At 34.1% G+C, this 27,126-nt stretch overlaps 2 protein-coding genes and 2 long non-coding RNA genes across 4 annotated transcripts; 2 read left to right on the top strand and 2 right to left on the bottom strand.

Moving 5' to 3' along the window:
* The first annotated feature begins 1,642 nt into the window (after nucleotides 1–1,642).
* On the top strand, nucleotides 1,643–2,632 carry LOC142527676 (uncharacterized). Its single transcript, XR_012815500.1, has 3 exons — nucleotides 1,643–1,666; nucleotides 1,900–1,955; nucleotides 2,511–2,632. It is a non-coding gene; the product is annotated as an uncharacterized LOC142527676 (long non-coding RNA).
* Nucleotides 2,633–3,222: 590 nt separating this feature from the next.
* LOC142525828 (agamous-like MADS-box protein AGL18) lies at nucleotides 3,223–5,214 on the bottom strand. The gene is made up of 8 exons (XM_075630116.1): nucleotides 4,949–5,214; nucleotides 4,267–4,342; nucleotides 4,112–4,167; nucleotides 3,928–4,027; nucleotides 3,799–3,840; nucleotides 3,656–3,697; nucleotides 3,389–3,564; nucleotides 3,223–3,307 (listed from the first exon to the last, which is right to left on the bottom strand). Exons 1-8 carry the CDS (start codon nucleotides 5,212–5,214, stop codon nucleotides 3,223–3,225), a joined length of 843 nt encoding a protein of 280 aa, XP_075486231.1.
* Nucleotides 5,215–18,628: 13,414 nt separating this feature from the next.
* LOC142527797 (uncharacterized) lies at nucleotides 18,629–19,680 on the top strand. The gene is made up of 3 exons (XR_012815532.1): nucleotides 18,629–18,652; nucleotides 18,886–18,941; nucleotides 19,497–19,680. It is a non-coding gene; the product is annotated as an uncharacterized LOC142527797 (long non-coding RNA).
* A 528-nt stretch (nucleotides 19,681–20,208) lies between these two features.
* Nucleotides 20,209–22,199, bottom strand: LOC142525827 (agamous-like MADS-box protein AGL18). The gene is made up of 8 exons (XM_075630115.1): nucleotides 21,934–22,199; nucleotides 21,253–21,328; nucleotides 21,098–21,153; nucleotides 20,914–21,013; nucleotides 20,785–20,826; nucleotides 20,642–20,683; nucleotides 20,375–20,550; nucleotides 20,209–20,293 (listed from the first exon to the last, which is right to left on the bottom strand). The coding sequence occupies exons 1-8, from the start codon at nucleotides 22,197–22,199 to the stop codon at nucleotides 20,209–20,211; spliced, it is 843 nt and encodes a 280-aa protein (XP_075486230.1).
* Nucleotides 22,200–27,126: the final 4,927 nt, after the last annotated feature.

Here is a 27,126-nt window from a genome sequence, read left to right as displayed (position 1 = left end):
ACGAAGTGCGAAGATGGGAGCGCATCTACCAGGAATGGAGTCGCAGTTTCAGATTCTTTCTCTTATTCTTCTTACTATTTCTTAGGCGATTATTTTGATTTTGAAAAACATTAATTTGTTTTATCTTTTTTTTTCATCATGAACTGATTTATTTAATCTAGAGGACAACGTAGCTTGGTCGAATATATATTTATAAATTGTTGATTTACGTATGCGAATTTCTTCTTGATTTATTTATATTTTTCGGATTCTAGCGATTTCAATTACTTGATCACTAATTGGAGTGTCATATTTATTTGAAATCTATCACTCGGGAGAGAGATTTAAAATAGAACCATATGAAAATATATCATTAGTGTTTATATAGTTTAGAAGATCTAAAACTCCATCGAATCAATTAAAAGAATTAATATGCTATTGAAATTATTTACTGTTTGATTTTTAATAGGGATATTGAAATCGATATTAGATAATTAATTTCTACATTCTACTTGGGAAAAGGAGTATGTATATTTGAGAATTCTAAGGTAGTAAACGGGTCGAATTTATAAATATAGATGTCAATGATAATTCAATATTGTAAAGACCAAGTGAAGCCGCACGTATAGATTCTTATTTTAGGTTATTTTTGATCGTTTGTGTGCTTTAATTCATTTTATCTTATAATTATCAATCAACAATCGATTAAATTTTCTAAATAAAGTCTGACTATTCTAATTATGGTAAGTAATATATTATTAAATTGCACACTCTATGAGAAAGATATATATACTTAAATCGAGTATTAAAACTTGACACCGTATACTTGCAATTAACAAATACAACAACTATGTGTGTGTGTGTATATATAGGGACATCTATTTTAATTGAAGAAGAATTAGAAGCAATGAAATGTGGGTTAGTCTAGAAAACCAATTTTGATTCATACAGACGTACAGTGGTCGTGCTCGAACATGAGTCAATGCTTTTCAGTACAAATCCGAGTTTTGATTTGCACACCTCACTATACAATAAGTACATCAAACGAAATGTTTCAAATTGCTAATTACTTCCATTAGTAAGCCTCAAACCAACTATTAATTTTCATTCACATTCAACCCAAATTTTCAACATAAACACGTACATAGAAATATACGTAGAAATTCATTAGAATTCTTTAAAGGGGAGGCTGCAAGTCTGTGAGAGCCCAACCCAAATTTTCCCTAAAGCCCAGCCCACTTGTTTTATTAACTAATTAAATAATTAAAAAAAGAAAAGAAAAGAAGAAACGAGAATCTCGTTCTCTCTCTCCCGTAATAAAAGTCAAACGATTTCTTCTGCCTTTGACCGCCCGTAACTCTACCGTCGGTCAGGGATTTTCTAAAGTAAGCATAGTTTTGGAATCCTCTCGATGAGAGCTACGTTTTGGTACCCATATTGAAGTGTTTCTCGACACTTTTTGAAAACCCGTCTTCCATTTCTCCGTCAAATTGCCGCCCGTACGTCGCCGAAATTCGGAAATTGATTGAGAGATTTTTTTCCTTATGTCGTAGGCTTCATTTTGGTATATATATTGAGGTACAAATCATGATTCCAGCAAGGTGGTTGTATTTTTGGGTTAAATTTGGTACCAATATTGATATTTGTTGTATTATTGATTGTAGGTGAATTATTGAGTCGATTCGAAGTATTTATCGACTTTTTCAGAATTTAGTTTGCTGAGTTTTGAATTTTCAGATTTATAAATTGGGATATTTCGACTTTTGAGCTGTACATGCGCTAGTCGGACACCGTTAAAATGTTGTAAATTGAAATTATAAGTTCTGGAAATTTAGTGTGAATTTTGGAATTACTTTCGATAAATTCCTTGATTATTTAACTAAGATAGGAATTGATGTGCAATAAATAATTTTGCCACAGGATTGGAGTTTCGAGAAATATTTAAGATATTTTGTGGTAAATTAAAGTCAGTTGAGGTACGCATGAACTGTTTTATTATGATGTCTATATGATGTGAAATGACGTTAAGTACTTTGTAATGAGTTGTGGCGTGCCTTATGTGTTTCTGTGAATACGTGATTTCATTCACGCATTTATTTGAGTTGATACTATTGTGGCATAGCATTTCGAGCCTTGACTCCTTTGATTGCTATTGATATTGATCTATCGAGTTGTTGCGTCATCGATGGAGTGGGTGGGTAGGATTAGCACTCCTGGTGACTTGCATGAGGGCTGAGCGGGTCGCTCCCGTACCCTCGATGCTACGTGCATGGATGAGCGGCGGCATGATATTACGTTGCTGCAGTCCTGACACGGGTGGTCATTGTTCTTGTTGCTGATGCGTTTCATTTGGACTCCGCTTTGGTATCCATTATTTTGTTGTTACCGACACGCATTGCATTGCATTTCATTGCATTTTACTTGATTTTATTTCATGTCAGTTATATTTGTCGTAATATTACTGGTTCGTCGTACTGGGGCCCGACCCCTCGTTTCTTTTTATGCTGTGGTTGTTTTTGATGCCATAGCAGGTTATCCAGGAGGATTTGACGCGTCTGGTGGAGCGTCAGGTAGTGGTGCCCAATCGTCGAGTCATGGTTGAGAGTTCCCAGATATATATATACTATATTATGGAGTTATACATTTACCGGGAAGATGTCCCGTGTAGCTGTACTGTTATTTTTACGTTGTTTTGTATTGATAGTTGTGTGATCGAGCCTTGCCGGCTCTATATGTGTTTAGTCCTGGCCAGTGCGGCTATAGGGTTGTGAATTGATGTTATGACTTTATTTCGAGTATATAAATGTTCTTTGTGTAGTTTGGAAATTTTTGGGATGTGCTACTTACGGGAAGGTCATGTCGAAATTTCTATTGGCCCAAAAGGAAAATTTTAAATCGCTTTCGCTGTTTACATTAATAAATCCTGGTTGTTTTGTCATTAAAGATTAATCAGGAGCACGGGCCCCCACAAAGTCCATAAAGCTAATCACCTGGTGTTTTATACATTCCCAAAAACCATATGTGCGATGAGAAATATAGAATAACTAAATCAAGACATAGATAGATCATAAAATCATCAAAGCAAAAAATATATATAAACCACAAAAGTAAGGTAGTGTTTGTAAATATTCGAAAAAGTGATTATAGATAATTTTTTATATAAAGTTGTACAACTTTGTAAAAAAAAAGTTCATAATAATTTTTTTAAACATTTGCAAACATTCCATAAACCGCCGGCTGGTCCTATATCGAAAGAAAAGTATCGGCATTGCTTCTTATTTCCTCGCATGGAGTTTTCCTTTTTCCACAAACCTTGGAAGTTGAAGGCCTACACGAAAAGCAAGACACACATACTCCTAGTAGGAAAACAGTAACATAAAAGGCCGAAAATTCGGAGAAAATGTCTTACCCCAATTGCAGGTTGGTGTCCACTAAGTCTGCATCTCCAGTGCTAGTATCGCAAGCTAGTTGGGGACTGGCAACGCCTTGTCCGAGCTCGAAGTTGCTCTGCCCCTTCAACTGGTACTCGAGAAGAATTGGTTGTTGATAGCTGATCGGGGCACAAAGCCTTTCAAGGTTTTCAACCTATGAATCATATTAAGCCAGTGCAGATTACTTAGATATATTCACATCAATAGCCGAATTTCGCAACGCAAAATGAGAGAGCTACACATGCCTTTTGGCGTAAAGTCACATTCTCCTGCATGGATTGTAGCTCCTGAAATAAAATTAAAATAAGGGACAAATGTTTTTCAATTTTCCTCCAGGACCCGTACGAGAAATCAGCTGATGCACAAAATAAGAGATTAATCTGCATACATTATCCCTTGATTTTTGAAGTTTCTGGACCAATATTGCCTCCTGAAACCGTAGCATTGTCTTTTATTGTTAGCAATCAAAGAGTAATACGTTTTGTTTTAAGTCCACAGTTTAATTTAAAGGACAAACCTTCCTATCCTTAATGCACAATAACCCTTCGTTTAGTTGTTGTTCGAGTTCTTGCAAATCTTCGCGACTCATGCTATCGAGATTCCTCCCCAACACATGCCTGCAAATTAACAGAAAAGACACAACACAACACAACACGGATTTTCGAAAAATACAAGAATCTCATTTTTGTGAGAAAACATACTGGTCCTCCTTTTGTTTGAGCTTTTCCATCTCTTCTCTCAGAACATCCTCTTGCCTCTGTTAAGAGAACAAACCATACTAAATCCGATACATATAATGAATATGTGGAAGGATTAAAAGTCCATAGATATGTCAAATTTTAAGCATCACACGTACCTCTGGATCGTGGTTCACCGGAACACCTTTTTTAATTCGCTGGCACTCTTCAAATCTCTTCATTATTTTCGCCATGCTGCAGTGATCAAGGGAATCATCGTTCAACTGATCAGCTTATCGTGTTGCATGATACTACTTATTGCATATCTTAGTTCAACCAGTTTCGAATTCTTATACAACCTATCTTTCGAACATCAGCGTAATTTTTCGGTTTCTCAGATCTCCATACAACTTACCCGAAAAACAAAAACAAAACAACAGCCATGTGTATTCAAAGACAATTTACTATAAATAACAAGCTTTGATATCTTTAACGCCTACCCCACCCCTAGCTAGACTCAACCAGAGTTCCTAAAGAACCGTGAACCGCAACCTAAACCGTTCTCTCAAAAACCAAAACCAAAACTAAAACAAAAACCCAGAATTTACAAACCGGTTTGGTACAGGTTCCTAAAAGTTAGAGGCCATTACCGAAATCATACTATAATCTGAAACTGTAAATTTGATTTAAATTCTATAGTACCTATAATATCGTAGATAATTTAGTTTATAAAAATCAAATCAACATTATTATAGTATAATTGTTAAATAATTAACTTTAATTAGTTTTGTTACCACATGAATCCATACTCTTTTGTTTCTCATATTAAATCACCGAAAAAATTCTCATGAACGAACAAACACATGAATAAATCCCAAAGAAACAACAGAAAAGGAATTCTCAGAAACGAAGATAGCAGCATAGAGGGCGTACTCGGAACTAGCATATTCGAACAACTTCCCGTCGTTGGAGTATCCAATAATGGCAACTTCGGAACCGCAGAGAATAGCTAATTCACTCGCCTTCTTAATCAAACAATCACGCCTCTTGATGAACGCACTTTTGATGCCGCTGCTACTTTTGCCCTCGGTAATTTTCTCTGCGGAATCCATCTTCTCAGAAGCCATTGAATTGTTTTTACTCTTCAAAATCGCACAAAAATTCACCTATCATAATCCCAAAACGGCGGCTCTATGTACTCTGTGGCCTGCTTCTTCTATTATAACAAGGATAACACGAGGAAATAAAAGGATGCATGTAGGACTCTTTGAACAGGAGACGTACTTATAGTGCTTTTTTTTTTTTATTATTATTGGTGGTTTAGATTTGGTAAAATCTTTAAAGTTCTAATTACAGAAGTATTTAGATCAACAAGTCTCGTTTTTTATTGGCAGAGCGATAAATTTTTTAATCCGCGATAAAATTTGACTTGATCCATATTTGAAATAAAAAAAATATTTTTGAGATAAAAACTAATATTTTTTATTGATAGGATCAGATTGATTAAGATATATATCTTATAAAATAGAGACGGTCTTATATATTTTTTATAAACTTTTTAATCATAGGTCTCGGTTTCCAATTTTTTAGGATTTTTAGACATGGGTGTCGTTGAAATCTGATAATTAATTGTCCATGGTAGATCAATTTTTATCTATCATGGATGTTCAAAGCTAATGTTTTATTCCTAAAACTAATTACTAATTTTACAATTTTTTAATTATTACTTAGCCTTAATATTTTTTGCGTAGCCGAAAGATATTTTGTAATAAAAATCATAAGTTTTTTTTTTTTTTGTGTTCGAATTGCTCCTTAGCAGAAGTATTCTCTCCTTTTTTTACTTCTAATATCACTTATTTTGCATAATTTAGGTACATAAATTTTTAAATGATATGTAATAAATTTAATAGGGCATACTATAAGGCATAGTTTGGTACATGGGATAAGGGAGGGATTGATAAATAATCCTCCTTATCCCATGTTTGGTACCTTTTTAAAAAGCCTATGATAATATCATGTGCTCTTGATAAATAATTTTTTAGAAGGATAAAATGCTTCTTCTATTAGGTGTGATAATTTTAATTTAATGATGAAATACACTACAAATGACTTAATTGCCCTCAATTTATAAATGATTTTTATAAATCTATGCTAGTAGATAGAAATTAAAATCAAATAAATATTTTTATTTATTTTTATATATTATATAATATGATAATTATATAAATGAATTCGAGATAATTATATAAATAATTTTTATAATTATCAATAAAATTATTAGTATCACTCGATTAACCTTAAAAATTGATATTTGACTTGACTCACAAAATCAAGGGCTCAATTATCATATTATATAATATAAAAAATTAGGTAAAAATAAATAAATCATGCAAGCACTATCGGCGCAAGAACAGATAAAAACTATGAACTCAAGCAACAACGTTGAAATTATAAAATTTATTATGATAAGGTTAATTTTGTCATTACAATCTAATATATAAATTTAATCACTTTTATTAAAATCATACCAAACATTAAATATAATATCATACATCTTATTTATCATTAACTTATCCTTATATTATATATCACATATTTATCCTATCATGTGTACCATACTATGCCTAAACAGATAACCAAAATAAAATACAAAATACAATGAGATAAAATTTTTCTAATTAAATGTATTTGTCGAAATTAAATATCATCATTAATTTTAATATGTATGTATGTATCGCGGTCGTATGTCAAGATGACAATGGATCATGTCGAATAAGATTCTATACCCAACGCAAATAAGTTGAGTTTGGTTTAAGTACATGTGCTACGCCACCCATACACATTGTCATCCTTGGTCATATTCTAGAGTATCAATTTAAGATAATAGTAATATATATATATGTAATGAATCTATTTCCTTAGAAATTTTAAATATAGCTTCTATAGGCGTAAAGAATGTTATTAAAATGTGTTTGCTGCTTAATCCTATCTATACTTTATAATTAAATTCGGGATTCCTGTACTAACTATTTCTAATTGATTTGGTGAAACTTTATTTAAATTATAATTATATATTTATTATATAACTGTCTTGAAGAATTTTTCTTTCCTAAAATAGCCTCTCTTTTTAAATATTTAATCATATACTTATCTTTATTTTTAAATTAAATCTTATCTTTACTTATATTTTAAATTTTTAGATGAGGGAAACCGTAAATTTGCAATAACAAAAGTTTATCATATTTAGTTAATTATTTCAATGATATAAACACACGTTGTTAATTACATGAGATATGGCTTGACAGTGGAATTTTATAATACCATCGTTCCGAGTTTCCAAATTTTACGACTTTCTAATTCAATTGGCTTATCATCCATATTTCTATGGAAATCTTGAATAATAATATATAATTAGTAACCATGTGTGAAGTTTTAATATTTTTTGGTGTTTGTTTTTTTATGGAAAAATTATTGAGATTATATTAAAATTTATAGATTTAAATAAGATTTTCTAAGTTTATATTATAGTATTAAGCATTAATTTCTAGACTAATCATTTCACCATATTCTCACAATGTTACTAAACTCTCAAAGTTTTCAAAACCTTCTATTCACTAGAAAAAAATACAAAATAACACAACGGTCAGCTTGACGTCTTGAGTTGGTAATGTAGTTAAGATTGATCCTTGAAGTTCTCGTACATTCTTTAGGTGTGTGCTATGGAAGCAACTTCAAATATGAAAACTTTAAGTGTGCACGGAAATATTGAATGAATTCAAATTGAAAGATGCACGAGAGTACTGATTGTTTCATTTGATACCGAGTCTCCATATTTATAGTTGAAAAGATCGAATAATCGGATTTGATTATCAATAATCATATGTACTGTTACCTGACAGAATCGACATGTCATTTTCATTCGTCGTACCTATCATTAAATTTTTATGTAATGTTTCTTTTGCTTTGGCGACTTTAAGCTTCTTCCTTGCTTTTCAAAAAAACTAACAGACTATGAACAAAATAGACATCTTTCTATTGTTCGGGAGTTGGTAGAATATTATGTAATGATTCTATAGTAGGTGTTGTTGAACGACTTTACTTGTAATATCCTTTTTGGATTTTTTCAAGTATGACCAATTACAGTGTGATTGGAGTTATAAGTTTTGAACACGTGTGCTGCATATAGGACTTTGATCCTGCCAAATTGACAAATGAGCTCTTGTAGCTATAGTTCAGAAATACTACAACTTGACTTCCATGCGTGAATGGCTTGAACTCTTGGTGTTCTGTCTGAACGGCTTGAATTGATCCAGTGCACCGAAAAGAAGAAATTACAATAAAAGAGCGGCTGGATCTTGTAACAAATCAATATTGTTATTTGTCAATCGCCAAAACTTAGGGTAATAGAAATATTCTAAAAAATTTCTCCTTTTTGTTGATGATAGAACCAAGCACTACAAAAAAAAAAAGGCCTACAAAAACCGTTGTCGTAGGTATTTTAAAACTGTTGTTAAAGCCCATGTGGTTAAAGGATGCGCTCAAAGATAACGATTTTATCCGTTGTTGTAGCTACAATTTGCGATGGTTTTTGAAAAACCGTCGCAAATAATATTAGCGACGGATTATGCAAAATCATCATTAAACCGTCGCTAAAATTAGCAACGGTTGGTTCATGATTTTCGTCGCTAATTGTAGCGATGGTTAATTCATTATTTTCGTCGCTAATATTTTCAGTAAAATAAAAAAATTAATTTTAATAATTTAATAAATTTAAAAAAACTTACAGTTGGAATAGACTAACAATATTCATGATCTTAACTAACACTTAAAAATTTATCAGAAAATTAAAGCGAAAAAATTTATCCTAAATCGAGACTAAAATCGTGCAAGAAGAAAAATTTTAAGTGTTGTGAAGTGGTAAAATCATGTAAGAGAGAAAAATTTTAAATCTTGCGAAGTGGTGTATGTTAAAATGGACTGGATGTGCGGATATTTATAGTCAATTTGCGACGGTTTTGGTTAGCTTTTGGTTGAACCATCGCTAACCAAAAACCGTAGCATTTTTAAAATTTCCAACGGTTTTGCTTGTAACCGTCGCTATATTTAGTGACGGTTTTGTTAATTCTGTCGCTAAAATTAGCGACGGTTTCCCTTAAAACATGCGATCGTTTTACTTAAAATTGTCGCTATATATAGCGACGGATTATGTACCGTCGCTAAATGTAGCGACGGTTTAAGCCAAAACCGTCGCTATTTTTAAATTAGCAACAGTTTAAACCAAAACACGTATCATAATCTAACATTGCAAATCGAAATCAAATTGTAAATAAAACATGAATTGTAATCTACGAAACATAATTTATACAATCTGTAATTCAACTCATGACTCGGCATCTCAGACTCGACTCATCTCTCATCTAATCTAGGGATCCCGGTGAATAAGAACGTAACAAGTCTCCCACCTACTACTACCGGTCGCGGTGGCGGTACGTTCTTATTTCTGGACTTTGGTCTAGTCTATATCGAATAATCTGCAATAAGGATGCTATCTATATCTGAAGCATCTCGATATACCAAACGTCCAGTGTCTTGGCATGTCTGTCCAAGACTAACCCTATTCTGACAATGTGCAATGGGCCAGTGACTCCTCTGTCATAGTCTAGCCCCTCTGTCAGTGACTCTCACTCAATAGCTCTCTGCTTTCTACTTTCTAATTCAATAGAATAAACATAATCATTAAAACATAAAGGTATAAAAACAATACCATACAAGTATGTGGTTTAGGGAAACTCGAGTTAAATCTAACTCAAGTCGATCTCCCAGTTAACATCGATTTATACCTTTCTCTTCTCGATCTGACGAAGACGAAGTCTCGAACTCAACTCTGTCCATACCCAATGTCCAGTTGTAGCCTGCGTCGATAGGAATTCAGTACTGAAGTCGGATTCAAAATCTGACGGACGGATCGAAATAGAAAGGCGTAAGGATATTTCTTCTCAAAGCTTCGCTCCCTTTCTCTGAAATCTGAGGAACAATTCGTGCTTGCTATATATATATATATACATATATACGTTGCATGTAAGGCAAGTGGCCCCTTTCTTTCTCGCGCACGTCGCACCGCGGGTGCGCTCACCTTTGGACCGCGGGTGCGCTGCACGTATTGGATCACCTTCAAAAAATTCAGAAGGAACGACCGCGGGTGCGCTCTTTCTTGGACCGCGGGGGCGGTGACCCTACTGTAGCAGCACCGCGGATGCGCTCTGTCTGGCACCGCAGTTGCGGTGTCCCTACTATAAAAATAGCCAACTCTCTGTCCATCAACCGCGGGTGCGGTATATTTCATAGCGCGGGTGCGGTGGCTTTTTCCCTCAAAACACAACTTTCTGCCCTTGCACCGCGGGTGCGGTCTACTTCTTGGCGCGGGTGCGGTCTCTCTCTTTGTCAACAAACTCAATTTGCAACGTCACTTCTCCACTTCTGTTCTTCCATCGCCTTATTCATAATATATAACAATTCAAAAGTATCAAACTAAAATCTCGGGTATTACAAGTGCTAACTTTAACTTTTTACACAGCCAAGAAAATCTCTCCATCTTCTCTCCTAATGCCTTGGCCGAAATTTTTGATACCTTATTCTCTTTCATTTTTGCTTCTTCAATTGTTGAAGATTGCATACTCTTCTCAAAGAAAAATTTTCTAATTTTTCTAGTGCAAAATTAGAGGGGATCTTCCTTGTTGGTGGTGGGCTTAATTTTTGAGCAACGAGTGCTCATTGGAAACTTGTAGATTGTCTAGCCATTGAAGAGCTAAGTTGTTTAACAACTTAGTTGGAGCCATTATCAATCCTTTGTGATTGATAGGTAAAAATTTCTAAAACACCATATGTACGACATTTTGTGTTTATGTTATTTGCTACACATCATAGTGAGGTGCTCGAATTTTTTGCTTGTAAAATTTGAATTTTTGGTTGTGCAAAAAGTTGTTGTGTATTCCAAGGGCATGCCATGCCTTTGATATTGAAAAAGTAGCCTCCACCCTTTCATCTCCCATGCATGCAATTCTATTTGAGATTGTAGCAATTACAAGGCCCATGGACTTTTATTTAAATGTCTCAAACACATTTGAGATCATTTAACATTTACTTGATTTTACTCAAGTCCACTAGTTTAATAATTATTTCTAATTGGGCTCTACAAGGCCCAATGTTATTTAATTAATTTAACACTTGAATTAACTTAATTTTTTGGACTCTACTAGGTCCACTAGTGTTTAATTAGTTCAAAACCTGAATTAATTTAATTTAGTCCATAATAATGTTTATGAAAATCACAATTTTCAAATACATTATTTGTTTGGCCAACTTTTAATTTAGGAATACTTCCTCAAATTAAAAGTCACATTCTCCTTATAGAAGTCATACTTCTAATTTTTCTTGCACTTGTAAACTCCTTTATAAGCCGTTCAACATATTGAACTATTTTACTTCTCAACGGGATCTAGAAAGTTAGCACTTGTGTGACCCTCAATGGTTCAATGATACAACTAGCCGTGGGTTCACATCTGTAATGCCCGAGATTTAATTGTTGTAATCAGACGTTGATTAATTGACAGAAGTGAGGTTATAGGAACTCAAATGAAGAAGCAGGGCATCGTTACAGTATAAGCCAAGATGTTGAACCGAACATCTCAAGATGTTGGCCAAGATGTTGAACCGAACATCTCGCGCCCGAGCGGTGGAAAAGAACCGCCTGAGCGCCAATACACCATGAGTTGGACAGAATGTTTGGCGCCCGAGCGGTAGAATATTACCGCCCGAGCGCCAGGAGATGATCGGTTGAGTATCTCGACAGAAATTTCCGCGCCCGAGCGGAAATTCATGACCGCCCGAGCGCGAGACGTGCAGTAGGCATACCGTCCGTCTGATTTTGAATTTGACTGCGGTACTGTGTTCCTATCAACGCAGGCTACAACTGGACGTAAGTTTTGTTACGTTTTGATATGTGTTGAAATTATGGTGTTGCCAGAATCAGATAGGATTCATATATGATGTTCTTGACATGTTAGACATCGTAGAATTGAAGTCAGATTGAGAAACAGATCGATTACAGAATTGTTATGAATTTCAGAGTTGATTTGATTGAGATTTGATATCAGATTTGTATGGTATCAATTATGAGATGTTGGAATTGATATCCGTTGATTTGTATTGCTGGGTATATTGAGATTGTGCAGTTATGCCGTTGAAACAGAATTCGATTTAGTTCTGATTATATCCAGTATCGATTGATTGGGGTATTGATATTGTATTCCTCAATATTGTTATTGTCAGATTGAGTATTGACAGGCTTTGAGTTCGAGACTTCGACAGAGTCAGAGTATCAGAAAGAAAGGTATAAATTAATGTTGAGTTGGGATTGCACAACTCGAGTGAGGTTTGACTCGAGTTTCCCTAAATCACATACTTAGTTTATTGCATTGATATTTGTAATTGATGAGATTGATGTTTGTAGTCTATTGATTTATAGCCACTGCATGTATTGACTACTGATTGTTTAGTCATTGGCTGATTCGCCTAGTCACCGGCTGATTCGTCTGGTTATTGGCTAATTCGTCTAGTTATCGACTGATTCGTCTAAACTTTGGCTGATTCGCTTAATTACTGGCTGATTCGTCTAGTTATTGGCTGATTCGCTTAATTCTTGACTGATTCGTCAATTCTGCGGCTGTTTCGCCCAGACACTGGATATATGAATTATATCGATGCCGTATAGGGTTGATTCATTCCTATCGACTGAGATTCGATATAATTATCAATATCCAGACATTGGGATCCCTAGGTTAGAGTTGAGTCGAGTCTGAGACGACGCGTTGTTGGAGTCAAGTCTGATACGACTAGTTGATTTACAGTTTTATATCATTCATGTTTGTTGAGTTGCTACATGTTAATAATATCTTATTTATGCATTTATATATGTTTTTATATAATTGCATGTTTACATTGTTTATACTGGGATTTATTCTCACCGGAGTTATCCGGCTGTTGTCTTGTTTTGTATGTGTGCATGACAATAGGTGGGGCTGGATCAGGGTCAAGAAGAGGATGAGAGAAGACAGTTAGCGTGGAGATCCGGACTTAGGAGTATATCTGTTATATCACCTGAGATGTAGTGAAGAAACAGTAGTTATTATGATATATGATTGTACAGGATTGGTACTTAGATCTGAATAGTGATCTTGTAAATGAGATATGATTTATTTCATATGCTGCGTACTCTCGTATTTAAAAAAAAATTTTAGACCCTGTTTATTTTAATTGATTAATTATTCCCAGAATGTGATTAAGAATTGAATTAAGTTCGGGTCCCCACAACATCTGAATGTGATTCGGAACTAAACATGTCCTTATATGAGCATGCCCCAGTTGCTCAATTCTTGATTATCAACTCCTTGATAATAAGAATGTCAGAACTCAAGACTGATAGTACCCAACCAATCATGTTAAACGCCTATCAGCATCGCTTACATGATTCCCTAGGTATCAAATGATAGTGCCTGCAAGAACGATTCAATTATGGTTAGCATACAGTACAGTCCCTTCAACTCATATATCCCGACCGATTCGACAACTATTGGTATATCGAGAGCTGTCAAAGAATCGATACTATGTGTCATGTCGTAGTTGCATCGATGGTGTAATCTATGAAACCCCTTTCATAATTACAACCATACTCTGATCAGAGATTTCATACTACATATACATGTGATCACATAGGATATCCATACCCGAAGGTAAGCGGTGAATCCCCGACTACAATGTACCGACTCCTATATATTTCGACAAAACACCCAACCTTGCCACCGGATGACCCCATGAGAGTCGGTAAACAAGTCAAAGTGCAATGCTAACACATAGAGTCTCAATGTTGTCCCCAGTCATAAGGACTAATGGTGTACAAATATAAACTAGGACGTTTCCACTCGATAAGTGAGAACCACTTGGAAAGTCCTTTATGGAGGGTTGTTCAGTGCACTCTACAAGGAGCACCTATCTGCATGTTCGGACATCACAATGTCCTCTACCAATGAAACATGATATTCACATCGTAAATGCTAGTCTCAAACTCGAGCGGCCTATATCCTTCTTAGCGGCGGCTGAATCGGCTAGGAACTGTTTAGAATATACAGTATTGCAAATACAAGTTTCATGATACTCATCATATGAGCATCTCATATTCTTTCTACTATTTGTATATTCAAAGAGTTTATCTATGACACTAGCATGGGTATACAGATAAAGATGTGCCAAAACAATAATTTCAAATATTATTAAAATAAAGATTGTTTATATATAGAGTTTCATTGTGAACACTCGGCCAACACTTGGCTCGACGGGCACATACTCTAACAGTATGTTCTGTCTAGGTCTACCATGACCTCTACCTCGAGTAGCCATGTCTGATATACAATATATCAAACACATATAAAATCACAATATCATAATCATCTCAATTTTGTATCAACCATCTCCGGCTCTCGAGACTCAATAAATCTCAAAAATCTCGAATAAAGCTCAACAATATAATATATCAATTATAATCATATATTTCACATTATGGAACAGTGAAAATGCTAGCAAATATATAACATGATCAAGCAATTCAAACTGACTCGATCTACCTTGTTCCCAAATATCTTACGCTCTGATACCACCTAATGTGGGGCCCCGGGTCTGACATTAATACTAATAATTATAAATGTAACAAACCAAACTATTGAGTAAAACACATAATCTGTGGTTCACAAACTGACATAAATATCGTCAAAATAATTTAAAGTTCTCAAATATTTGAAATATAAGTAGTGAACCAAAATAATCCAAATATCATAAAATAGCTCGTAAGATCTGAGAATCCCACTCTAACTCGTATCTCCTCGCCTGGAGCTAGACTCTGGCATCCCAAGCCTCGCCTCACCTACCGTCAAGCACATGAAAACAAGAGGTAGTCGACGTGGCGATGAGTATAAACCCATATGATCTATGATGTAATCAATAACATATGAGAATTAAAATGACAAATAGTTCATATAAAATTCATAAAGATGCAATATAATGCAATGCATGATTAGAAGCGGTGGGCTATCAATAAATCTCAAGATCAAGTGAATCATCCGGTCATAGGGTACCCAAGGGAAGAGAATCCCCCAACAACTTCCATCGACTCATCCGCTCGGGGTGAGGTGTTGTGTTCTACAATCCCAGGACTATGATGCGCCTATAGAGAGTGTTCAGACCATAGCAGCAACCTCCGCATACACTATGTCAACTCAACTATAGCCCCATACGTCCAACAAATCAGTAAATCAAGGCGACCTCCACCATATCAAATATTAATAGACAAGTGGCTCAATATGCAGTGTAATGAAGCAAATCAATATCATCATCTAGTTATCATAATAAACTCATCTCAAGACATCAATCATCATCAAATCACAAGTAATTAATCGAGCCATAGAATTTTCAATTTAAAATAAAATGATACTTTTACCTCGTATGTTACTGACCGTAACATACATTTCAAATATTACCAAAAGGAGATCGAAAGGTATAGTTGAGAAGTCTTGAACCCCTGACGTCTACTTCAAATCAAGATCCGCAAATTGGATATGCAAGAAAAGTAAAAGCCCAACAATTATTCTTGACAAAATTTTGTCAAATAAAGTCATTTACTCAGTCGTTCATAATATGAAACATATAACATAATTCCCATGAATTCTGCGTCAATACATTTCTGGCACATTTTAGTATTTTGAGCATAACTTCCTCAATATCAAATGAAATCAAGCTAGTTTGGTATCATTTCTAAGACAAGACAATGTTATAACTTTCATTTGAACATCAAATTCAGAATCCCATTCAAGGAATCTCAGAATTCGAATAAATAGAAGGCATGTACACAAATCTGTACTAACTTGGAGTTCTAGACCTGTTTTAGTAAAAATCACATATCGCTTTCACTTCTTCATGGAATTGAGTGATTCAAAAACCAAATCGAAGCTAACCCTATGATCTACAAGTTTGATGAAGACCCTAACTCCAAAATCCAAACAAAACTATTCCATATACACGAAATACAGAAGGTGTAAAAACTGTTCTTTGCACATAAACAAGAAACCATTCTCATATCCTTTTTAAATTCAAACCAACTCAAATACAACAAATTCAACATCTTAATATCTCAAATATTAATTCCAAATTTCAAGTCATTTCCAAACTTGAATAAAATTGGGAAATACTTACGTCAACTTGAAGCCCGTGACTAGAGGATCACAAATCTACCTTCATTTCATGTTTTTCTTGAGCGAATCACTCATAAAAATGGAGAGAAGATGGATGAGGATTACGTGAAGGAGGAGGAAAATGATTGGTGGAGGTGAAGGTGGGCTTACATATTGATTTTTAACGTCTGTAGTGCCTCAGCACCACTTTTCAGTGCATCAGCGCCAAAATCCTGCATCTCAAGCGCCTAGGCGCTACTATTCTAGCACTGCAGCGCTTGAATAGTAACCTCATGAACAATAACTTTTTTTTTTCAATTTTTTTTAAATTCGGGCATTACAAATAAGGGAGAACAGAAGCATGTGTGCCGCCAGCAGAGTACCAGAAACATAAGCTAGCATGTGACCGCTAGCACCTACGTGCCTAGGAGGCGCAAAAAGTAGAAGCGCGCAACCACACAGAAGCAGAAGACAGAAACAGCACCAGTCACACACTAGCGTGTGACGTAGACCTGTGCGAGCTTCTTCATAGGTCTCGGAACATGGACACAAATATAAATATTGAAATCCTAACCACGAAAGAGGAGCTGCAGATGCATGAAAAACAAATACAAAGAATGAAGAACGAAGTGCGAAGATGGGAGCGCATCTACCAGGAATGGAGTCGCAGTTTCAGATTCTTTCTCTTATTCTTCTTACTATTTCTTAGGCGATTATTTTGATTTTGAAAAACATTAATTTGTTTTATCTTTTTTTTTCATCATGAACTGATTTATTTAATCTAGAGGACAACGTAGCTTGGTCGAATATATATTTATAAATTGTTGATTTACGTATGCGAATTTCTTCTTGATTTATTTATATTTTTCGGATTCTAGCGATTTCAATTACTTGATCACTAATTGGAGTGTCATATTTATTTGAAATCTATCACTCGGGAGAGAGATTTAAAATAGAACCATATGAAAATATATCATTAGTGTTTATATAGTTTAGAAGATCTAAAACTCCATCGAATCAATTAAAAGAATTAATATGCTATTGAAATTATTTACTGTTTGATTTTTAATAGGGATATTGAAATCGATATTAGATAATTAATTTCTACATTCTACTTGGGAAAAGAAGTATGTATATTTGAGAATTCTAAGGTAGTAAACGGGTCGAATTTATAAATATAGATGTCAATGATAATTCAATATTGTAAAGACCAAGTGAAGCCGCACGTATAGATTCTTATTTTAGGTTATTTTTGATCGTTTGTGTGCTTTAATTCATTTTATCTTATAATTATCAATCAACAATCGATTAAATTTTCTAAATAAAGTCTGACTATTCTAATTATGGTAAGTAATATATTATTAAATTGCACACTCTATGAGAAAGATATATACTTAAATCGAGTATTAAAACTTGACACCGTATACTTGCAATTAACAAATACAACAATTATGTGTGTGTGTGTATATATATAGGGACATCTATTTTAATTGAAGAAGAATTAGAAGCAATGAAATGTGGGTTAGTCTAGAAAACCAATTTTGATTCATACAGACGTACAGTGGTCGTGCTCGAACATGAGTCAATGCTTTTCAGTACAAATCCGAGTTTTGATTTGCACACCTCACTATACAATAAGTACATCAAACGAAATGTTTCAAATTGCTAATTACTTCCATTAGTAAGCCTCAAACCAACTATTAATTTTCATTCACATTCAACCCAAATTTTCAACATAAACACGTACATAGAAATATACGTAGAAATTCATTAGAATTCTTTAAAGGGGAGGCTGCAAGTCTGTGAGAGCCCAACCCAAATTTTCCCTAAAGCCCAGCCCACTTGTTTTATTAACTAATTAAATAATTAAAAAAAGAAAAGAAAAGAAGAAACGAGAATCTCGTTCTCTCTCTCCCGTAATAAAAGTCAAACGATTTCTTCTGCCTTTGACCGCCCGTAACTCTACCGTCGGTCAGGGATTTTCTAAAGTAAGCATAGTTTTGGAATCCTCTCGATGAGAGCTACGTTTTGGTACCCATATTGAAGTGTTTCTCGACACTTTTTGAAAACCCGTCTTCCATTTCTCCGTCAAATTGCCGCCCGTACGTCGCCGAAATTCGGAAATTGATTGAGAGATTTTGTTCCTTATGTCGTAGGCTTCATTTTGGTATATATATTGAGGTACAAATCATGATTCCAGCAAGGTGGTTGTATTTTTGGGTTAAATTTGGTACCAATATTGATATTTGTTGTATTATTGATTGTAGGTGAATTATTGAGTCGATTCGAAGTATTTATCGACTTTTTCAGAATTTAGTTTGCTGAGTTTTGAATTTTCAGATTTATAAATTGGGATATTTCGACTTTTGAGCTGTACATGCGCTAGTCGGACACCGTTAAAATGTTGTAAATTGAAATTATAAGTTCTGGAAATTTAGTGTGAATTTTGGAATTACTTTCGATAAATTCCTTGATTATTTAACTAAGATAGGAATTGATGTGCAATAAATAATTTTGCCACAGGATTGGAGTTTCGAGAAATATTTAAGATATTTTGTGGTAAATTAAAGTCAGTTGAGGTACGCATGAACTGTTTTATTATGATGTCTATATGATGTGAAATGACGTTAAGTACTTTGTAATGAGTTGTGGCGTGCCTTATGTGTTTCTGTGAATACGTGATTTCATTCACGCATTTATTTGAGTTGATACTATTGTGGCATAGCATTTCGAGCCTTGACTCCTTTGATTGCTATTGATATTGATCTATCGAGTTGTTGCGTCATCGATGGAGTGGGTGGGTAGGATTAGCACTCCTGGTGACTTGCATGAGGGCTGAGCGGGTCGCTCCCGTACCCTCGATGCTACGTGCATGGATGAGCGGCGGCATGATATTACGTTGCTGCAGTCCTGACACGGGTGGTCATTGTTCTTGTTGCTGATGCGTTTCATTTGGACTCCGCTTTGGTATCCATTATTTTGTTGTTACCGACACGCATTGCATTGCATTTCATTGCATTTTACTTGATTTTATTTCAGGTCAGTTATATTTGTCGTAATATTACTGGTTCGTCGTACTGGGGCCCGACCCCTCGTTTCTTTTTATGCTGTGGTTGTTTTTGATGCCATAGCAGGTTATCCAGGAGGATTTGACGCGTCTGGTGGAGCGTCAGGTAGTGGTGCCCAATCGTCGAGTCATGGTTGAGAGTTCCCAGATATATATATACTATATTATGGAGTTATACATTTACCGGGGAGATGTCCCGTGTAGCTGTACTGTTATTTTTACGTTGTTTTGTATTGATAGTTGTGTGATCGAGCCTTGCCGGCTCTATATGTGTTTAGTCCTGGCCAGTGCGGCTATAGGGTTGTGAATTGATGTTATGACTTTATTTCGAGTATATAAATTTTCTTTGTGTAGTTTGGAAATTTTTGGGATGTGCTACTTACGGGAAGGTCATGTCGAAATTTCTATTGGCCCAAAAGGAAAATTTTAAATCGCTTTCGCTGTTTACATTAATAAATCCTGGTTGTTTTGTCATTAAAGATTAATCAGGAGCACGGGCCCCCACAAAGTCCATAAAGCTAATCACCTGGTGTTTTATACATTCCCAAAAACCATATGTGCGATGAGAAATATAGAATAACTAAATCAAGACATAGATAGATCATAAAATCATCAAAGCAAAAAATATATATAAACCACAAAAGTAAGGTAGTGTTTGTAAATATTCGAAAAATTGATTATAGATAATTTTTTATATAAAGTTGTACAACTTTGTAAAAAAAAAGTTCATAATAATTTTTTTAAACATTTGCAAACATTCCATAAACCGCCGGCTGGTCCTATATCGAAAGAAAAGTATCGGCATTGCTTCTTCTTTCCTCGCATGGAGTTTTCCTTTTTCCACAAACCTTGGAAGTTGAAGGCCTACACGAAAAGCAAGACACACATACTCCTAGTAGGAAAACAGTAACATAAAAGGCCGAAAATCCGGAGAAAATGTCTTACCCCAATTGCAGGTTGGTGTCCACTAAGTCTGCATCTCCAGTGCTAGTATCGCAAGCTAGTTGGGGACTGGCAACGCCTTGTCCGAGCTCGAAGTTGCTCTGCCCCTTCAACTGGTACTCGAGAAGAATTGGTTGTTGATAGCTGATCGGGGCACAAAGCCTTTCAAGGTTTTCAACCTATGAATCATATTAAGCCAGTGCAGATTACTTAGATATATTCACATCAATAGCCGAATTTCGCAACGCAAAATGAGAGAGCTACACATGCCTTTTGGCGTAAAGTCACATTCTCCTGCATGGATTGTAGCTCCTGAAATAAAATTAAAATAAGGGACAAATGTTTTTCAATTTTCCTCCAGGACCCGTACGAGAAATCAGCTGATGCACAAAATAAGAGATTAATCTGCATACATTATCCCTTGATTTTTGAAGTTTCTGGACCAATATTGCCTCCTGAAACCGTAGCATTGTCTTTTATTGTTAGCAATCAAAGAGTAATACGTTTTGTTTTAAGTCCACAGTTTAATTTAAAGGACAAACCTTCCTATCCTTAATGCACAATAACCCTTCGTTTAGTTGTTGTTCGAGTTCTTGCAAATCTTCGCGACTCATGCTATCGAGATTCCTCCCCAACACATGCCTGCAAATTAACAGAAAAGACACAACACAACACAACACGGATTTTCGAAAAATACAAGAATCTCATTTTTGTGAGAAAACATACTGGTCCTCCTTTTGTTTGAGCTTTTCCATCTCTTCTCTCAGAACATCCTCTTGCCTCTGTTAAGAGAACAAACCATACTAAATCCGATACATATAATGAATATGTGGAAGGATTAAAAGTCCATAGATATGTCAAATTTTAAGCATCACACGTACCTCTGGATCGTGGTTCACCGGAACACCTTTTTTAATTCGCTGGCACTCTTCAAATCTCTTCATTATTTTCGCCATGCTGCAGTGATCAAGGGAATCATCGTTCAACTGATCAGCTTATCGTGTTGCATGATACTACTTATTGCATATCTTAGTTCAACCAGTTTCGAATTCTTATACAACCTATCTTTCGAACATCAGCGTAATTTTTCGGTTTCTCAGATCTCCATACAACTTACCCGAAAAACAAAAACAAAACAACAGCCATGTGTATTCAAAGACAATTTACTATAAATAACAAGCTTTGATATCTTTAACGCCTACCCCACCCCTAGCTAGACTCAACCAGAGTTCCTAAAGAACCGTGAACCGCAACCTAAACCGTTCTCTCAAAAACCAAAACCAAAACTAAAACAAAAACCCAGAATTTACAAACCGGTTTGGTACAGGTTCCTAAAAGTTAGAGGCCATTACCGAAATCATACTATAATCTGAAACTGTAAATTTGATTTAAATTCTATAGTACCTATAATATCGTAGATAATTTAGTTTATAAAATCAAATCAACATTATTATAGTATAATTGTTAAATAATTAACTTTAATTAGTTTTGTTACCACATGAATCCATACTCTTTTGTTTCTCATATTAAATCACCTAAAAAATTCTCATGAACGAACAAACACATGAATAAATCCCAAAGAAACAACAGAAAAGGAATTCTCAGAAACGAAGATAGCAGCATAGAGGGCGTACTCGGAACTAGCATATTCGAACAACTTCCCGTCGTTGGAGTATCCAATAATGGCAACTTCGGAACCGCAGAGAATAGCTAATTCACTCGCCTTCTTAATCAAACAATCACGCCTCTTGATGAACGCACTTTTGATGCCGCTGCTACTTTTGCCCTCGGTAATTTTCTCTGCGGAATCCATCTTCTCAGAAGCCATTGAATTGTTTTTACTCTTCAAAATCGCACAAAAATTCACCTATCATAATCCCAAAACGGCGGCTCTATGTACTCTGTGGCCTGCTTCTTCTATTATAACAAGGATAACACGAGGAAATAAAAGGATGCATGTAGGACTCTTTGAACAGGAGACGTACTTATAGTGCTTTTTTTTTTTTTATTATTATTGGTGGTTTAGATTTGGTAAAATCTTTAAAGTTCTAATTACAGAAGTATTTAGATCAACAAGTCTCGTTTTTTATTGGCAGAGCGATAAATTTTTTAATCCGCGATAAAATTTGACTTGATCCATATTTGAAATAAAAAAATATTTTTGAGATAAAAACTAATATTTTTTATTGATAGGATCAGATTGATTAAGATATATATCTTATAAAATAGAGACGGTCTTATATATTTTTTATAAACTTTTTAATCATAGGTCTCGGTTTCCAATTTTTTAGGATTTTTAGACATGGGTGTCGTTGAAATCTGATAATTAATTGTCCATGGTAGATCAATTTTTATCTATCATGGATGTTCAAAGCTAATGTTTTATTCCTAAAACTAATTACTAATTTTACAATTTTTTAATTATTACTTAGCCTTAATATTTTTTGCGTAGCCGAAAGATATTTGGTAATAAAATCATAAGTTTTTTTTTTTTTGTGTTCGAATTGCTCCTTAGCAGAAGTATTCTCTCCTTTTTTTACTTCTAATATCACTTATTTTGCATAATTTAGGTACATAAATTTTTAAATGATATGTAATAAATTTAATAGGGCATACTATAAGGCATAGTTTGGTACATGGGATAAGGGAGGGATTGATAAATAATCATCCTTATCCCATGTTTGGTACCTTTTTAAAAAGCCTATGATAATATCATGTGCTCTTGATAAATAATTTTTTAGAAGGATAAAATGCTTCTTCTATTAGGTGTGATAATTTTAATTTAATGATGAAATACACTACAAATGACTTAATTGCCCTCAATTTATAAATGATTTTTATAAATCTATGCTAGTAGATAGAAATTAAATCAAATAATATTTTTATTTATTTTTATATATTATATAATATGATAATTATATAAATGAATTCGAGATAATTATATAAATAATTTTTATAATTATCAATAAAATTATTAGTACACTCGATAACCTTAAAAATTGATATTTGACTTGACTCACAAAATCAAGGGCTCAATTATCATATTATATAATATAAAAAATTAGGTAAAAATAAATAAATCATGCAAGCACTATCGGCGCAAGAACAGATAAAACTATGAACTCAAGCAACAACGTTGAAATTATAAAATTTATTATGATAAGGTTAATTTTGTCATTACAATCTAATATATAAATTTAATCACTTTTATTAAAATCATACCAAACATTAATATAATATCATACATCTATTTATCATTAACTTATCCTTATATTATATATCACATATTTATCCTATCATGTGTACCATACTATGCCTAAACAGATAACCAAAATAAAATACAAAATACAATGAGATAAAATTTTTCTAATTAAATGTATTTGTCGAAATTAAATATCATCATTAATTTTAATATGTATGTATGTATCGCGGGCGTATGTCAAGATGACAATGGATCATGTCGAATAAGATTCTATACCCAACGCAAATAAGTTGCGTTTGGTTTAAGTACATGTGCTACGCCACCCATACACATTGTCATCCTTGGTCATGTTCTAGAGTATCAATTTAAGATCATAGTAATATATATATATATGTAATGAATCTATTTCCTTAGAAATTTTAAATATAGCTTCTATAGGCGTAAAGAATGTTATTAAAATGTGTTTGCTGCTTAATCCTATCTATACTTTATAATTAAATTCGGGATGCCTGTACTAACTATTTCTAATTGATTTGGTGAAACTTTATTTAAATTATAATTATATATTTATTATATAACTGTCTTGAAGAATTTTTCTTTCCTAAAATAGCCTCTCTTTTTAATATTTAATCATATATTATCTTTATTTTTAAATTAAATCTTATCTTACTTATATTTTAAATTTTAGATGAGGGAAACGTAAATTTGCAATAACAAAAGTTATCATATTTAGATAATTATTTCAATGATATAAACACACGTTGTTAATTACATGAGATATGGCTTGACAGTGGAATTTTATAATACAATCGTTCGAGTTTCCAAATCTTTACGACTTTTCTAATTCAATTGGCTTATCATCCATATTTCTATGGAACTCTTGAATAATATATATAATTAGTAACCATGTGTGAAGTTTTAATATTTTTTGGTGTTTGTTTTTTTATGGAAAAATTATTGAGATTATATTAAAATTTATAGATTTAAATAAGATTTTCTAAGTTTATATTATAGTATTAAGCATTAATTTCTAGACTAATCATTTCACCATATTCTCACAATGTTACTAAACTCTCAAAGTTTTCAAAACCTTCTATTCACTAGAAAAAAATACAAAATAACACAACGGTCAGCTTGACGTCTTGAGTTGGTAATGTAGTTAAGATTGATCCTTGAAGTTCTCGTACATTCTTTAGGTGTGTGCTATGGAAGCAACTTCAAATATGAAAACTTTAAGTGTGCACGGAAATATTGAATGAATTCAAATTGAAAGATGCACGAGAGTACTGATTGTTTCATTTGATACCGAGTCTCCATATTTATAGTTGAAAAGATCGAATAATCGGATTTGATTATCAATAATCATATGTACTGTTACCTGACAGAATCGACATGTCATTTTCATTCGTCGTACCTATCATTAAATTTTTATGTAATGTTTCTTTTGCTTTGGCGACTTTAAGCTTCTTCCTTGCTTTTCAAAAAAACTAACAGACTATGAACAAAATAGACATCTTTCTATTGTTCGGGAGTTGGTAGAATATTATGTAATGATTCTATAGTAGGTGTTGTTGAACGACTTTACTTGTAATATCCTTTTTGGATTTTTTCAAGTATGACCAATTACAGTGTGATTGGAGTTATAAGTTTTGAACACGTGTGCTGCATATAGGACTTTGATCCTGCCAAATTGACAAATGAGCTCTTGTAGCTATAGTTCAGAAATACTACAACTTGACTTCCTTGCGTGAATGGCTTGAACTCTTGGTGTTCTGTCTGAACGGCTTGAATTGAAAGAGCGGCTCGATCTTGTAACAAATCGATATTGTTATTTGTCAATCGCCAAAACTTAGGGTAATAGAAATATTCTAAAAAATTTCTCCTTTTTGTTGATGATAGAACCAAGCACTACAAAAAAAAAAGGCCTACAAAAACCGTTGTCGTAGGTATTTTAAAACTGTTGTTAAAGCCCATGTGGTTAAAGGGTGCGCTCAAAGATAACGATTTTATCCGTTGTTGTAGCTACAATTTGCGATGGTTTTTGAAAAAAGTCGCAAATAATATTAGCGACGGATTTATGTAAAATCATCGCTAATTAGCGACGGATTATGCAAAATCATCATTAAACCGTCGCTAAAATTAGCAACGGTTGGTTCATGATTTTCGTCGCTAATTGTATGGTCATTCATTATTTCCGTCGCTAATATTTTCAGTAAAATAAAAAAATTAATTTTAATAATTTAATAAGTTTAAAAAAACTTACAATTGGAATAGACTAACAATATTCATGATCTTAACTAACACTTAAAAATTTATCAGAAAATTAAAGCGAAAAAATTTATCCTAAATCGAGACTAAAATCGTGCAAGAAGAAAAATTTTAAGTGTTGTGAAGTGGTAAAATCATGTAAGAGAGAAAAATTTTAAATGTTGCGAAGTGGTGTATGTTAAAATGGACTGGATGTGCGGATATTTATAGTCAATTTGCGACGGTTTTGGTTAGCTTTTGGTTGAACCATCGCTAACCAAAAACCGTCGCATTTTTAAAATTTCCAACGGTTTTGCTTGTAACCGTCGCTATATTTAGTGACGGTTTTGTTAATTCTGTCGCTAAAATTAGCGACGGTTTCCCTTAAAATGCGACCGTTTTACTTAAAACTGTCGCTATATATAGCGACGGATTATGTACCGTCGCTAAATGTAGCGACGGTTTAAACCAAACCGTCCTATTTTTAAATTAGCAACTGTTTAAACCAAAACACGTATCATAATCTAACATTGCAAATCGAAATCAAATTGTAAATAAAACATGAATTATATCTACGAAACATAATTTATACAATCTGTAATTCAACTCATGACTCGGCATCTCAGACTCGACTCATCTCTCATCTAATCTAGGGATCCCGGTGAATAAGAACGTAACAAGTCTCCCACCTACTACTACCGGTCGCGGTGGCGGTACGTTCTTATTTCTGGACTTTGGTCTAGTCTATATCGAATAATCTGTAATAAGGATGCTATCTATATCTGAAGCATCTCGATATACCAAACGTCCAGTGTCTTGGCATGTCTGTCCAAGACTAACCCTATTCTGACAATGTGCAATGGGCCAGTGACTCCTCTGTCATAGTCTAGCCCCTCTGTCAGTGACTCTCACTCAATAGCTCTCTGCTTTCTACTTTCTAATTCAATAGAATAAACATAATCATTAAAACACAAAGGTATAAAAACAATACCATACAAGTATGTGGTTTAGGAAAACTCGAGTTAAATCTAACTCAAGTCGATCTCCCAGTTAACATCGATTTATACCTTTCTCTTCTCGATCTGACGAAGACGAAGTCTCGAACTCAACTCTGTCCATACCCAATGTCCAGTTGTAGCCTGCGTCGATAGGAATTCAGTACTGAAGTCGGATTCAAAATCTGACGGACGGATCGAAATAGAAAGGCGTAAGGATATTTCTTCTCAAAGCTTCGCTCCCTTTCTCTGAAATCTGAGGAACAATTCGTGCTTGCTATATATATATATAATATATACACATATACGTA

This window comes from Primulina tabacum, chromosome 15 (genome assembly GCF_025594145.1).
Source record: "Primulina tabacum isolate GXHZ01 chromosome 15, ASM2559414v2, whole genome shotgun sequence".
Classification (NCBI taxonomy): Eukaryota; Viridiplantae; Streptophyta; class Magnoliopsida; order Lamiales; family Gesneriaceae; genus Primulina; species Primulina tabacum.
The sequence above is the reverse complement of the archived record's forward strand: the minus strand, read 5'-3'. Positions and strand labels throughout refer to the sequence as shown.

Bases quoted from the DNA above. Each gene is read 5' to 3' on its own strand.
- LOC142525828 (XM_075630116.1), bottom strand. From the start codon at position 5,214: ATGGCTTCTGAGAAGATGGATTCCGCAGAGAAAATTACCGAGGGCAAA. The intron at 4,168-4,266 runs GTACGTGTGATG...TTCTCTTAACAG, and splicing joins CGGTGAACCACGATCCAGAG to AGGCAAGAGGATGTTCTGAG. The intron at 3,565-3,655 runs GCATGTGTAGCT...TATGATTCATAG, and splicing joins ATGTGACTTTACGCCAAAAG to GTTGAAAACCTTGAAAGGCT.
- LOC142525827 (XM_075630115.1), bottom strand. From the start codon at position 22,199: ATGGCTTCTGAGAAGATGGATTCCGCAGAGAAAATTACCGAGGGCAAA. The intron at 21,329-21,933 runs GTTTGTTCGTTC...TGATCACTGCAG, and splicing joins TCTTTGGGATTTATTCATGT to CATGGCGAAAATAATGAAGA. The intron at 20,294-20,374 runs GTAAGACATTTT...CTTTTCGTGTAG, and splicing joins GACACCAACCTGCAATTGGG to GCCTTCAACTTCCAAGGTTT.